The sequence below is a fragment of the Mya arenaria genome, chromosome 8, assembly GCF_026914265.1.
Source record: "Mya arenaria isolate MELC-2E11 chromosome 8, ASM2691426v1".
Classification (NCBI taxonomy): domain Eukaryota; kingdom Metazoa; phylum Mollusca; class Bivalvia; order Myida; family Myidae; genus Mya; species Mya arenaria.
In genome coordinates this window covers 70248484-70264480 of record NC_069129.1, presented here as the reverse complement: position 1 = coordinate 70264480, position 15997 = coordinate 70248484, and the positions used below count along the sequence as shown (strand labels likewise).

At 38.5% G+C, this 15997-nt stretch overlaps 1 protein-coding gene across 1 annotated transcript in view; it reads left to right on the top strand.

The window, feature by feature from the left end:
* The window catches only part of LOC128244698 (cysteine desulfurase-like), a 31121-nt gene extending 15124 nt beyond the window's left edge, over positions 1-15997 (top strand). The window contains exons 12-13 of the mRNA XM_052962741.1: positions 12037-12126; positions 14225-15997. Coding sequence (XP_052818701.1) covers positions 12037-12126; positions 14225-14288 — 154 coding nt within the window. The 3' untranslated portion in view covers positions 14289-15997. The remainder of the gene's footprint in view (positions 1-12036; positions 12127-14224) is intronic.

Below are 15997 nucleotides of genomic sequence, written 5' to 3'. Positions count from 1 at the left end.
TTGTGGGTAGTGTTGTACCTTGTCTACTCATCCATCAGGTAATCTGGAAAGTAGCTTATACAGCTTATGGGAAGTGTTGTACCTTGTCTACTAAACCATCATGTTATCTGGCAAGTAGCTTATACAGCTCATGGGTAGTGTTGTTCCTTGTCTACTCATCCATCAGGTAATCTGGCAAGTAGCTTATACAGCTTGTGGGTAGTGTTGTACCTTGTCTACTCATCCATCAGGTAATCTGGCAAGTAGCTTATACAGCTCATGGGTAGTGATGTACCTTGTCTACTCATCCATCAGGTAATCTGGCAAGTTGCTTATACAGCTCATGGGTAGTGTTGTACGTTGTCTACTCATCCATCAGGTAATCTGGCAAGTAGCTTATACAGCTCATGGGTAGTGTTGTACCTTGTCTACTCATTTATCAGGTAATCTGGCAAGTAGCTTATACAGCTCATGGGTAGTGTTGTTCCTTGTCTACTCATCCATCAGGTAATCTGGCAAGTAGCTTATACAGCTTGTGGGTAGTGTTGTACCTTGTCTACTCATCCATCAGGTAATCTGGCAAGTTGCTTATACAGCTCATGGGTAGTGATGTACCTTGTCTACTCATCCATCAGGTAATCTGGCAAGTTGCTTATACAGCTCATGGGTAGTGTTGTTCCTTGTCTACTCATCCATCAAGTAATCTGGCAAGTTGCTTATACAGCTCATGGGTAGTGATGTACCTTGTCTACTCATTTATCAGGTAATCTGGCAAGTTGCTTATACAGCTCATGGGTAGTGATGTACCTTGTCTACTCATTTATCAGGTAATCTGGCAAGTTGCTTATACAGCTCATGGGTAGTGTTGTACCTTGTCTACTCATCCATCAGGTAATCTGGCAAGTAGCTTATACAGCTCATGGGTAGTGTTGTACCTTGTCTACTCATCCATCAGGTAATCTGGCAAGTTGCTTATACAGCTCATGGGTAGTGTTGTACCTTGTCTACTCATCCATCAGGTAATCTGGCAAGTTGCTTATACAGCTCATGGGTAGTGTTGTACCTTGTTTACTCATTTATCAGGTAATCTGGCAAGTAGCTTATACAGCTCATGGGTAGTGTTGTTCCTTGTCTACTCATCCATCAGGTAATCTGGCAAGTTGCTTATACAGCTCATGGGTAGTGTTGTACCTTGTCTACTCATCCATCAGGTAATCTGGCAAGTTGCTTATACAGCTTGTGGGTAGTGTTGTACCTTGTTTACTCATCCATCAGGTAATCTGGCAAGTAGCTTATACAGCTTGTGGGTAGTGTTGTACCTTGTTTACTCATTTATCAGGTAATCTGGCAAGTTGCTTATACAGCTCATGGGTAGTGTTGTTCCTTGTTTGCTCATTTATCAGGTAATCTGGCAAGTTGCTTATACAGCTTGTGGGTAGTGTTGTTCCTTGTCTACTCATTTATCAGTTAATCTGGCAAGTTGCTTATACAGCTTGTGGGTAGTGATGTACCTTGTCTACTCATCCATCAGGTAATCTGGCAAGTTACTTATACAGCTTGTGGGTAGTGATGTACCTTGTCTACTCATCCATCAGGTAATCTGGCAAGTTGCTTATACAGCTTGTGGGTAGTGTTGTACCTTGTTTACTCATCCATCAGGTAATCTGGCAAGTTGCTTATACAGCTTGTGGGTAGTGATGTACCTTGTCTACTCATCCATCAGGTAATCTGGCAAGTTGCTTATTCAGCTTGTGGGTAGTGTTGTACCTTGTTTACTCATCCATCAGGTAATCTGGCAAGTTGCTTATACAGCTCATGGGTAGTGTTGTACCTTGTCTACTCATCCACCAGGTAATCTGGCAAGTTGCTTATACAGCTCATGGGTAGTGTTGTACCTTGTTTACTCATTTATCAGGTAATCTGGCAAGTAGCTTATACAGCTCATGGGTAGTGTTGTTCCTTGTCTACTCATCCATCAGGTAATCTGGCAAGTTGCTTATACAGCTCATGGGTAGTGTTGTACCTTGTCTACTCATCCATCAGGTAATCTGGCAAGTAGCTTATACAGCTCATGGGTAGTGATGTACCTTGTCTACTCATCCATCAGGTAATCTGGCAAGTAGCTTATACAGCTCATGGGTAGTGTTGTACCTTGTCTACTCATCCATCAGGTAATCTGGCAAGTTGCTTATACAGCTCATGGGTAGTGTTGTACCTTGTCTACTCATCCATCAGGTAATCTGGCAAGTTGCTTATACAGCTCATGGGTAGTGTTGTACCTTGTTTACTCATTTATCAGGTAATCTGGCAAGTAGCTTATACAGCTCATGGGTAGTGTTGTTCCTTGTCTACTCATCCATCAGGTAATCTGGCAAGTTGCTTATACAGCTCATGGGTAGTGTTGTACCTTGTCTACTCATCCATCAGGTAATCTGGCAAGTTGCTTATACAGCTTGTGGGTAGTGTTGTACCTTGTCTACTCATCCATCAGGTAATCTGGCAAGTTGCTTATACAGCTTGTGGGTAGTGTTGTACCTTGTTTACTCATCCATCAGGTAATCTGGCAAGTAGCTTATACAGCTTGTGGGTAGTGTTGTACCTTGTTTACTCATTTATCAGGTAATCTGGCAAGTTGCTTATACAGCTCATGGGTAGTGTTGTTCCTTGTTTGCTCATTTATCAGGTAATCTGGCAAGTTGCTTATACAGCTTGTGGGTAGTGTTGTTCCTTGTCTACTCATTTATCAGTTAATCTGGCAAGTTGCTTATACAGCTTGTGGGTAGTGATGTACCTTGTCTACTCATCCATCAGGTAATCTGGCAAGTTGCTTATACAGCTTGTGGGTAGTGTTGTACCTTGTTTACTCATCCATCAGGTAATCTGGCAAGTTGCTTATACAGCTTGTGGGTAGTGATGTACCTTGTCTACTCATCCATCAGGTAATCTGGCAAGTTGCTTATTCAGCTTGTGGGTAGTGTTGTACCTTGTTTACTCATCCATCAGGTAATCTGGCAAGTTGCTTATACAGCTCATGGGTAGTGTTGTACCTTGTCTACTCATCCACCAGGTAATCTGGCAAGTTGCTTATACAGCTCATGGGTAGTGTTGTACCTTGTTTACTCATTTATCAGGTAATCTGGCAAGTAGCTTATACAGCTCATGGGTAGTGTTGTTCCTTGTCTACTCATCCATCAGATAATCTGGCAAGTAGCTTATACAGCTCATGGGTAGTGTTGTTCCTTGTCTACTCATCCATCAGGTAATCTGGCAAGTAGCTTATACAGCTCATAGGTAGTGATGTACCTTGTCTACTCATCCATCAGGTAATCTGGCAAGTAGCTTATACAGCTCATGGGTAGTGTTGTACCTTGTCTACTCATCCATCAGGTAATCTGGCAAGTTGCTTATACAGCTCATGGGTAGTGTTGTACCTTGTTTACTCATTTATCAGGTAATCTGGCAAGTAGCTTATACAGCTCATGGGTAGTGATGTACCTTGTCTACTCATCCATCAGGTAATCTGGCAAGTTGCTTATACAGCTCATGAGTAGTGTTGTACCTTGTCTACTCATCCATCAGGTAATCTGGCAAGTAGCTTATACAGCTCATGGGTAGTGTTGTTCCTTGTCTACTCATCCATCAGGTAATCTGGCAAGTAGCTTATACAGCTCATGGGTAGTGTTGTACCTTGTCTACTCATTTATCAGGTAATCTGGCAAGTAGCTTATACAGCTCATGGGTAGTGATGTACCTTGTCTACTCATCCATCAGGTAATCTGGCAAGTTGCTTATACAGCTCGTGGGTAGTGTTGTTCCTTGTCTACTCATCCATCAGGTAATCTGGCAAGTAGCTTATACAGCTTGTGGGTAGTGATGTACCTTGTCTACTCATCCATCAGGTAATCTGGCAAGTTGCTTATACAGCTCATGGGTAGTGTTGTACCTTGTCTACTCATCCATCAGGTAATCTGGCAAGTAGCTTATACAGCTCATGGGTAGTGTTGTACCTTGTCTACTCATCCATCAGGTAATCTGGCAAGTAGCTTATACAGCTCATGGGTAGTGTTGTTCCTTGTCTACTCATCCATCAGGTAATCTGGAAAGTAGCTTATACAGCTCATGGGTAGTGTTGTTCCTTGTCTACTCATCCATCAGGTAATCTGGCAAGTAGCTTATACAGCTTGTAGGTAGTGATGTACCTTGTCTACTCATCCATCAGGTAATCTGGCAAGTAGCTTATACAGCTCATGGGTAGTGTTGTACCTTGTTTACTCATTTATCAGGTAATCTGGAAAGTAGCTTATACAGCTCATGGGTAGTGCTGTACCTTGTCTACTCATCCATCAGGTAATCTGGCAAGTAGCTTATACAGCTCATGGGTAGTGTTGTACCTTGTCTACTCATCCATCAGGTAATCTGGCAAGTAGCTTATACAGCTCATGGGTAGTGATGTACCTTGTCTACTCATCCATCAGGTAATCTGGCAAGTAGCTTATACAGCTCATGGGTAGTGTTGTACCTTGTCTACTCATCCATCAGGTAATCTGGCAAGTTGCTTATACAGCTCATGGGTAGTGTTGTACCTTGTCTACTCATCCATCAGGTAATCTGGCAAGTTGCTTATACAGCTCATGGGTAGTGTTGTACTTTGTTTACTCATTTATCAGGTAATCTGGCAAGTAGCTTATACAGCTCATGGGTAGTGTTGTTCCTTGTCTACTCATCCATCAGGTAATCTGGCAAGTTGCTTATACAGCTCATGGGTAGTGTTGTACCTTGTCTACTCATCCATCAGGTAATCTGGCAAGTTGCTTATACAGCTTGTGGGTAGTGTTGTACCTTGTCTACTCATCCATCAGGTAATCTGGCAAGTTGCTTATACAGCTTGTGGGTAGCTCATGGGTAGTGTTGTACCTTGTTTACTCATTTATCAGGTAATCTGGCAAGTAGCTTATACAGCTCATGGGTAGTGTTGTTCCTTGTCTACTCATCCATCAGATAATCTGGCAAGTAGCTTATACAGCTCATGGGTAGTGTTGTTCCTTGTCTACTCATCCATCAGGTAATCTGGCAAGTAGCTTATACAGCTCATGGGTAGTGATGTACCTTGTCTACTCATCCATCAGGTAATCTGGCAAGTAGCTTATACAGCTCATGGGTAGTGTTGTACCTTGTCTACTCATCCATCAGGTAATCTGGCAAGTTGCTTATACAGCTCATGGGTAGTGTTGTACCTTGTTTACTCATTTATCAGGTAATCTGGCAAGTAGCTTATACAGCTCATGGGTAGTGATGTACCTTGTCTACTCATCCATCAGGTAATCTGGCAAGTTGCTTATACAGCTCATGAGTAGTGTTGTACCTTGTCTACTCATCCATCAGGTAATCTGGCAAGTAGCTTATACAGCTCATGGGTAGTGTTGTTCCTTGTCTACTCATCCATCAGGTAATCTGGCAAGTAGCTTATACAGCTCATGGGTAGTGTTGTACCTTGTCTACTCATTTATCAGGTAATCTGGCAAGTAGCTTATACAGCTCATGGGTAGTGATGTACCTTGTCTACTCATCCATCAGGTAATCTGGCAAGTTGCTTATACAGCTCATGGGTAGTGTTGTTCCTTGTCTACTCATCCATCAGGTAATCTGGCAAGTAGCTTATACAGCTTGTGGGTAGTGATGTACCTTGTCTACTCATCCATCAGGTAATCTGGCAAGTAGCTTATACAGCTCATGGGTAGTGTTGTACCTTGTCTACTCATCCATCAGGTAATCTGGCAAGTAGCTTATACAGCTCATGGGTAGTGTTGTACCTTGTCTACTCATCCATCAGGTAATCTGGCAAGTAGCTTATACAGCTCATGGGTAGTGTTGTTCCTTGTCTACTCATCCATCAGGTAATCTGGAAAGTAGCTTATACAGCTCATGGGTAGTGTTGTTCCTTGTCTACTCATCCATCAGGTAATCTGGCAAGTAGCTTATACAGCTTGTAGGTAGTGATGTACCTTGTCTACTCATCCATCAGGTAATCTGGCAAGTAGCTTATACAGCTCATGGGTAGTGTTGTACCTTGTTTACTCATTTATCAGGTAATCTGGAAAGTAGCTTATACAGCTCATGGGTAGTGCTGTACCTTGTCTACTCATCCATCAGGTAATCTGGCAAGTAGCTTATACAGCTCATGGGTAGTGTTGTACCTTGTCTACTCATCCATCAGGTAATCTGGCAAGTAGCTTATACAGCTTGTGGGTAGTATTGTACCTTGTCTACTCATCCATCAGGTAATCTGGCAAGTTGCTTATACAGCTCATGGGTAGTGTTGTACCTTGTCTACTCATTTATCAGGTAATCTGGCAAGTTGCTTATACAGCTCATGGGTAGTGTTGTACCTTGTCTACTCTTTTATCAGGTAATCTGGCAAGTAGCTTATACAGCTCATGGGTAGTGTTGTTCCTTGTCTACTCATTTATCAGGTAATCTGGCAAGTTGCTTATACAGCTCATGGGTAGTGTTGTACTTTGTCTACTCATCCATCAGGTAATCTGGCAAGTAGCTTATACAGCTCATGGGTAGTGTTGTACCTTGTCTACTCATCCATCAGGTAATCTGGCAAGTAGCTTATACAGCTCATGGGTAGTGTTGTTCCTTGTCTACTCATCCATCAGGTAATCTGGAAAGTAGCTTATACAGCTCATGGGTAGTGTTGTTCCTTGTCTACTCATCCATCAGGTAATCTGGCAAGTAGCTTATACAGCTTGTGGGTAGTGATGTACCTTGTCTACTCATCCATCAGGTAATCTGGCAAGTAGCTTATACAGCTCATGGGTAGTGTTGTTCCTTGTCTACTCATCCATCAGGTAATCTGGAAAGTAGCTTATACAGCTCATGGGTAGTGCTGTACCTTGTCTACTCATCCATCAGGTAATCTGGCAAGTTGCTTATACAGCTCATGGGTAGTGTTGTACCTTGTCTACTCATTTATCAGGTAATCTGGCAAGTTGCTTATACAGCTCATGGGTAGTGTTGTACCTTGTCTACTCTTTTATCAGGTAATCTGGCAAGTTGCTTATACAGCTCATGGGTAGTGTTGTACTTTGTCTACTCATCCATCAGGTAATCTGGCAAGTAGCTTATACAGCTCATGGGTAGTGTTGTACCTTGTCTACTCATCCATCAGGTAATCTGGCAAGTAGCTTATACAGCTCATGGGTAGTGTTGTTCCTTGTCTACTCATCCATCAGGTAATCTGGAAAGTAGCTTATACAGCTCATGGGTAGTGTTGTTCCTTGTCTACTCATCCATCAGGTAATCTGGCAAGTAGCTTATACAGCTTGTGGGTAGTGATGTACCTTGTCTACTCATCCATCAGGTAATCTGGCAAGTAGCTTATACAGCTCATGGGTAGTGTTGTTCCTTGTCTACTCATCCATCAGGTAATCTGGAAAGTAGCTTATACAGCTCATGGGTAGTGCTGTACCTTGTCTACTCATCCATCAGGTAATCTGGCAAGTAGCTTATACAGCTCATGGGTAGTGTTGTACCTTGTCTACTCATCCATCAGGTAATCTGGCAAGTAGCTTATACAGCTTGTGGGTAGTGTTGTACCTTGTCTACTCATCCATCAGGTAATCTGGCAAGTTGCTTATACAGCTTGTGGGTAGTATTGTACCTTGTCTACTCATCCATCAGGTAATCTGGCAAGTTGCTTATACAGCTCATGGGTAGTGTTGTACCTTGTCTACTCATTTATCAGGTAATCTGGCAAGTTGCTTATACAGCTCATGGGTAGTGTTGTACTTTGTCTACTCATCCATCAGGTAATCTGGCAAGTAGCTTATACAGCTCATGGGTAGTGTTGTACCTTGTCTACTCTTTTATCAGGTAATCTGGCAAGTAGCTTATACAGCTCATGGGTAGTGTTGTACCTTGTCTACTCATTTATCAGGTAATCTGGCAAGTAGCTTATACAGCTTGTGGGTAGTATTGTACCTTGTCTACTCATCCATCAGGTAATCTGGCAAGTTGCTTATACAGCTCATGGGTAGTGTTGTACCTTGTCTACTCATTTATCAGGTAATCTGGCAAGTTGCTTATACAGCTCATGGGTAGTGTTGTACTTTGTCTACTCATTTATCAGGTAATCTGGCAAGTTGCTTATACAGCTCATGGGTAGTGTTGTACCTTGTCTACTCATTTATCAGGTAATCTGGCAAGTTGCTTATACAGCTCATGGGTAGTGTTGTACCTTGTCTACTCTTTTATCAGGTAATCTGGCAAGTAGCTTATACAGCTCATGGGTAGTGTTGTTCCTTGTCTACTCATTTATCAGGTAATCTGGCAAGTTGCTTATACAGCTCATGGGTAGTGTTGTACTTTGTCTACTCATCCATCAGGTAATCTGGCAAGTAGCTTATACAGCTCATGGGTAGTGTTGTACCTTGTCTACTCCTTTATCAGGTAATCTGGCAAGTAGCTTATAAACAGCAAATTATTTGGCAAATTATAATTGTACAATGTCTACAATAAGAAAGATGTCAATCTTACAGTATAAAGCTTCTTGTATAAATAGTGTATACCTTTGGATGATATTTCCTGAATATTTGTCTAACTTTCATTGAGATTTTGAATATTGACTAGTTTTTTTAACTGACGTACATGTACTTTATATTTTTTGTGGTATGATCATCATCCCTCATGCAGGTGTTCTATACTTGACCATCAGGATATTGACATTCATTAACATGACAAGCCTTTAAGTACAAGACCACCCAGATGCCACCATTGTTACTGGCAATTTTCTACTCTTTGTTGACAGATACCAGTGAAGGAGTTTTCCCATTTAAGGGGAATTATGGATTAATAATATTATGGATTAATAAGATGATACACACAACAATATCCACATTTGTTTACTGAAAACATACTTAACCACTTAGGGTGAAGAATCTATCAAGATTAAAGCACAACCAAAATAAAGTAAGGTAATAAATAAGATTGTTTGCGTTAAAGCTGATGTGTTTCGATAAAGGGGTATATTTGGGCTGTTTTAGGTGAGAAATATATACTTTTAAGCTCAACTATTCGAAAAATAGGTGGGCTATTCTACTCGCCCCAGCGTCGGCGTCTGGTTTAAGTTTTAGGGCAAATTGGGATTTTCACTTATAAGTCCAATACCCTCCATTCAATTGACTTAATACTTCACACAGCTGTTCAGGGCCATCACATGATGAGGTTAGATAACTCCATATTATTCTTTACACAGATTATGGCCCCTGATTGACTATGGAACTCGGGTTAAAGTTTTAGGTCAGGTTGGGATATTTATTAATAACTTCTATACCCTTTGTTCAATTGACTTAATACTTCACACAGTTGTTCAGGACCATCACACAATGAGGTTACATAACTCCATATTATCCTTTATACAAGTTATGGCCCCTGATTGACTATGGAACTCGGGTTAAAGTTTTAGGTCAGGTTGGGATATTTATTAATAACTTCTATACCCTTTGTTCAATTGACTTAATACTTCACACAGTTGTTCAGGACCATCACACAATGAGGTTACATAACTCCATATTATCCTTTATACAAGTTATGGCCCCTGATTGACTTAGGTTAAAGTTTTAGGGCAGGTTAAAGGGGCAACATTGGCTGCCCCGGCAGCGAGTAAATGGGGAGTGGCTTATTGTAAATTCTCTCAGCTATGTACCTGTCGGTTAAACTCAGTGTTCTTTCTTTAGCACACCCTGGAGAAATGTAAACAAACAGGGCTGATCAGAGCAGACGATGTATTTCCCCACACTACTATCTGCTATATGAACTAAAGATGACCAAGCAAAGTTTTCCTGATGTTTTCTTTGAAATGATTATTTTCCTGTTCGTAACTGGCATTTTGTAAGTTTGACTAGATCTTTTTTCTGTATGGGACATCCCTCTCAAATGTTTAAAATCTACATTCTCATTCCAGTCCAAAATAGCAAGGTTTATTCTCAGTTTGGAATCCAAAACTTATTATATTGCCAACATACTATAATAATGCTTTCTTGAATGCATCCACAACCCTAGTACAAATTCACCTTATTGTAACCGAGTTAGCCCGGATACAGTATAGTCTGCCATACCATAATTAAGATAGTGTTGACACCTTTAATTGATAATTAAATGTCACTGGCTGGAATCTGGTTTGTGTATTGATAACAGGAAAAGAAATTCACATTTGAGTCAAAAAGGAGGGAACTCAAACACAGACATACATGAACATTTGCGAGTCATGGAACTAGGCTCTGCCGTGTTTTAAAATAATTACTTTGGGAAGAATAAGAAAATATGGAATAAAATAATCAGCACAAAGACAGACATATAGTTTACATGACTGAAGACCAATAGGAGATATTCATTTTACATGGGATATATACATTTGTAATGATGACAAAGGCTGTGATAGAGAAGTGAAGGAGTAAATAACATTGAAGCAATGAAATTCATGATTTTTTAAAAAAAAGACAAATATGAAAAGAGTGTTCTATATTTAAACCTGGGAAAGATTCACCAGAATTACTAAAAAGGAAAAAGTGTAAATATCATAGAAAACAATCAGATTGAAAATGTAGCATATGAAGCTGATGATATCTATCAATAATTTCTGGATATGCTTAAAACATGTGGAATAAAAACTTATCAAGGTTTGTTCACTTTTGTTACTACAGTATTTGATAGTGAGGCAGATCGTCTGCTACAAGCAAGCTGCTAGGAATGTAAACACCAGCACGTTCATAACCCTCAGAACACCAATAAGCAACTCCCCCCGGCAAATTCAAATTTTCAATCTGACAGATTTTTTTTCTCAAAATCATGTTTCTAGTTATCTTTGAAAAACAAATAAAGGACTTTTCATTGGTGTAACCTTCATTCTACATGCCTGCAAAGTTTCAGGTCTAAACTCTTTGTAGGTATTGCTTAATTTTGAAAAAAGTGTCCCTGAAGTGAAACATGCATAAAATTATACAAAAGCTTGCCCCAGCGCCACCTGGAGGTTTATATAGTCCTGTTGCCCCTTTAAAGTTTTAGGGCAAGTTGGGATTTTCACTTATAAGTCCAATACCATTCATTCAATTGACTTAATACTTCACAAAGTTGTTCAGAGCCATCACATAATGAGGTTAGATAACTGCATATTATCTTTTATACAAATTATGGCCCCTGATTGACTATAGAACTTAGGTTAAAGTTTTAGGGCAGGTTGGGATATTTATTAATAACTTTTATACCCTTCATTCAATTGACTTAATACTTCACACAATTGTCCAGGACCATCACCCAATGAGGTTACATAACTCCATATCCTGGTGGTGGGAGGGCAGCATCGAAGTCACCTTATGTATCAAATAATTTTAGTTAGGTTTGACATAAAGAGACCAAACTTGGTAATATTACATCGTTATTGTATTCTAAGTCAAAGCGGCGTAGTCGAGCGCGCTGTCTTACGACGGCTCTTGTTTAATTAATTGTGCCCTTTGAAAGACAAATGATCAGCATATTTTATAATATTGTGACTTTTAGCCCTAGTTATGAACTCATATGGACAATGTGGCAGCTGACTTTTACCATATAAAGCTTGTAACTGTGATCATTCTGCAAGGCAAGGATGAAATGAGGATTTTGTCAATGTAGCATGTTAGTTCAAGCTGTACAACCACCAAAGTGTATACCTGATCCATGTAAAGCCTAACCTGTTACCTCAATATTCCAGGGATCAGCCTCTTGATACCTACCAAAGATGGAATGCTTGGCAAGATAAAAACAAAATCTGTCCTTTACATCCAGTTGGAGCCAATGAAAATTCGAGCTAAGCAATACCCAGTCAGTGGGTTTTGACTGTAGTGTAAATAGTCTTTTATTTATCTGTTCATATGCAGCCACCAAGCACTCATTGAACTCAGAACCCCTTGATCCAGAATATGAAAGTCTAAACGCTTATCACCTTCACAAGATTGGAAGAGGGAACTTTTTTTTTTAAATTGTAATTTTATATAGAAGTGATATAATTGTGTATTTCAGGTTTGGGATAGGTCGATTCACAACAGAAGATGAGATAGATTACACAGCGGCAAAGTGTGTGGAGCATGTCACAAGATTAAGAGAAATGAGGTAGAAATTATAGGCATTTTTGTGTGGGGTGTATGTTGTGATACTGTTGTTGTCCTATTAAACCCCTCATGTGGCCAAAAGTCTGTTTAATCGGTTATTGGTTTATGAAGAGGGCTTTTAAGATGTTCATGCATTGAACCTATGAAAGGGTGAGGGTGCCTTTCACCCAAAGAAGATCTGGGTTCAATGGTCTAAGGGTGTCCTTAAGATGGCGGCTTTTGTCACAAACAAGCTAAAAGAAATAAGTTAAATGTAATTAAGAGAAATTCATGCATTCGGGAGGGTAAGCATGCAGATTTTTCCTGAAAGGATTTCATTCCTGCATTCAGCATAAACACAAACAATTATCCTACAGCATAAACACACAAACATGATACGGCATAAACACAAACAATGATGCAACAGCATTAACATGCACATAATTATATGCTAGAGCATAAAACACACACAATTATACTACAACATAAACACGAACAAATATACTACAACACTAATACACACAAGTATGCTACAGCATTTACACACTCAAATATGCTTCAGCATAAAAACACATAAATATACTACAGCATTAATACACTCAAAGTATAAACACACACAAATATACTACAACACTAATACACACAAGTATGCTACAGCATTTACACACTCAAATATGCTTCAGCATAAAAACACATATATATACTACAGCATTAATACACTCAAGTATGCTACAACATTTACACACTCAAATATGCTTCAGCATAAAAACACATAAATATACTACAGCATTAATACACTCAAGTATGCTACAACATTTACACACTCAAATATGCTTCAGCATAAAAACACCAAATATACTACAACATTTATACACACAAGTATGCTACAGCATCAACACACACAATTATGCTACAGCATTTACACACTCAAATATGCTTCAGCATTTTCACAAGCAAATATGCTACAACTTAAATTCATACAAATATGCTACAGCATAAACACACACAAATTTGATACTTTCTGAATTCATATAAATATGCTTGAGCATAAACACAAACAAACATGCTTAAGCATAAACACACACAAATATGCTACATCATAAACACACACAATGATGCTACATCATAAACACGCGCAATTATGCTACATCATAAACATGTACAATTATACTACAGGATTAACACACTCAAATATGCTTCAGAATAAAAAGACACATATATGCTTCAGCATATACGCAAGCAAATATGCAAAAACTTCAATTCCTACAAATATGCTACAGCATGAACACACAAATATGCTATAACTTAAATTCACACAAATATGCTATGGTATAAACAAACTCAAAAATATGCTCAAGCATAAACACATATAATTTGATGCTACCTGAATTCATACAAATATGCTCGAGCATAAACAGACTCAAATTTGATGCTATTTGAAATCATACAAATATGCTCGAGCATAAACACACACTAATTTGATGCTATTTGAATTCATACAAATATGCTCGAGCATAATCACACACAAATTTGATGCTATTTGAATTCATACAAATATGCTCGAGCATAATCACACACAAATTTGATGCTATTTGAATTCATACAAATATGCTCGAGCATAATCACACACAAATTTGATGCTATTTGAATTCATACAAATATGCTCGAGCATAATCACACACTAATTTGATGCTATTTGAATTCATACAAATATGCTCGAGCATCAACACACACTATTTTGATGCTATTTGAATTCATACAAATATGCTCGAGCATAAACACACACTAATTTGATGCTATTTGAATTCATACAAATATGCTCGAGCATAAACACACACTAATTTGATGCTATTTGAATTCATACAAATATGTTGAGCATAAACACACACTAATTTGATGCTATTTGAATTCATACAAATATGCTCGAGCATAAACACACACTTATTTGATGCTATTTGAATTCATACAAATATGCTCGAGCATAGACACACACAAATATGCTACAGCACAAACACACACAAATATGCTACAGCACAAACACACACAATGTGCACAATAAAATATGCAATCAATACTTCTATGGATTTCTGTTTCACCGTGCCTGTATCTGGTTATTACAGCCCACTATGGGAGATGGTGCAGGAAGGAATCGACCTGAAGTCAATCAAGTGGTCACAGCACTGAGAGCTGATTGGTGCAGAATCTGAGAGCTCATCAGTCAGCTATTGTGAGACAAGGGCGTGATGGAACAGACACTTGTGGTGTAGAAACACCGAGACTCGCTTGCCTGACTGTATATGTGTATAAACTGAACTTTGCCACTTGTGATGTTGTGAGTCAAGCAAACATAAACAAACATGATCCTGGAGCTGAATTAGAATGGAGCCATTACTGTTCTGCTTTAATTTTGTGAGAGTGTTTTGCTACAACTCATGACACATTGATGTATATAAATAATTAAAAAGGTCACTACGTTAATAAATAAATATTATGATGTTCCGAGGTACCTAAAACAAGGAAAGGATTTATATCATCATGTCTTTATGAACACTAAATTTTGTAAAAATAATTACAACAGCGTTTAAACATAAAAAGAAATTAGACCAAAATGAACAATGTATATTAAAAACAAGCTCAAGTATAAAGCATTTAAACTTTTCCTCTGGTGTTGTTCGTTGGAACTGGTAAACATAAAGTACACCCCATTTATGTTGGAGCTATGTAATGCTATGGTTTTCATGTAAAACATAATTCATGCTTATTTATGATAAATTTTGTGGTAGTTCTAATGTAAAATGAGTCATATGTAGACTTGTTTATTCAAGATTGTGCATCAATAAGCGCTTTAACTTCAGCAGTTTTTCCATTTAAATTTTTTATTTACAGAATATTGACCTTGTCTGTAAAACCTCCTGTCATACGCTTGTAGAGTAGATAAGGGTATAGGCTGTTATTAGCACTTGACTAAAAACTAAGATGATGACGTCTAAGTTGATATCAGTAAACATTTCACTGTAATTATTTTTATTCATAAGGGAATATTTCTGGACAAATCCTGTTCGTATACGTCAGGGAATAAATCTGGACAAATCCTGTATGTATATGCCAAGGAATAAATCTGGACAAATCCTGTATGTATTTGTCAGGGAATATATCTGGACAAATCCTGTATGTATACGTTGGGGAATAAATCTGGACAAATCCTGTATGTATTTGTCAGGGAATATATCTGGACAAATCCTGTATGTATACGTCGGGGAATAAATCTGGACAAATCCTGTATGTATACGTCAGGGAATAAATCTGGACAAATCCTGTATGTATTCGTCAGGGAATAAATCTGGACAAATCCTGTATGTATTCGTCAGGGAATATATCTGAACAAATCCTGTATGTATACGTCAGGGAATATTTCTGGACAATTTTTTTTGACATTGCATAATGTAAAAAAGAGAAAGAAAAATTACACAATTCTTCTAACCCTATCCCTATACTATCTGAATTTTTACTTGGAATATAAATTTGTGCAGTTCAGAATTAAAACTAAATTGCGATTGTACACATGTCATTTTCTGTATTTAATATACCCTGTTGGTTTTAAACTTGTATGATTTGTACCTATAACATGCTTCTTGTCTTTTTCAATTAGTTCAGATTGGTTCATATCATGTTCATATTTTATTCAAGACCTACTTATTGTGTGCTTTGCAGTAATTTACACTCCAAGACTCGTTGCTGTATTTTGTATGGAATTTTCAGTTGTTTAGGAAGCTGCTTTAGCTAGTATTGTGTGTTTTTACATTGTAAAATGTTTTTGTCAACCACTAGTGTTGACATTATCGTTGTTTGAATTTGTTGAAGAAATAAATATTGAATAAAGAATCTTCAATTAA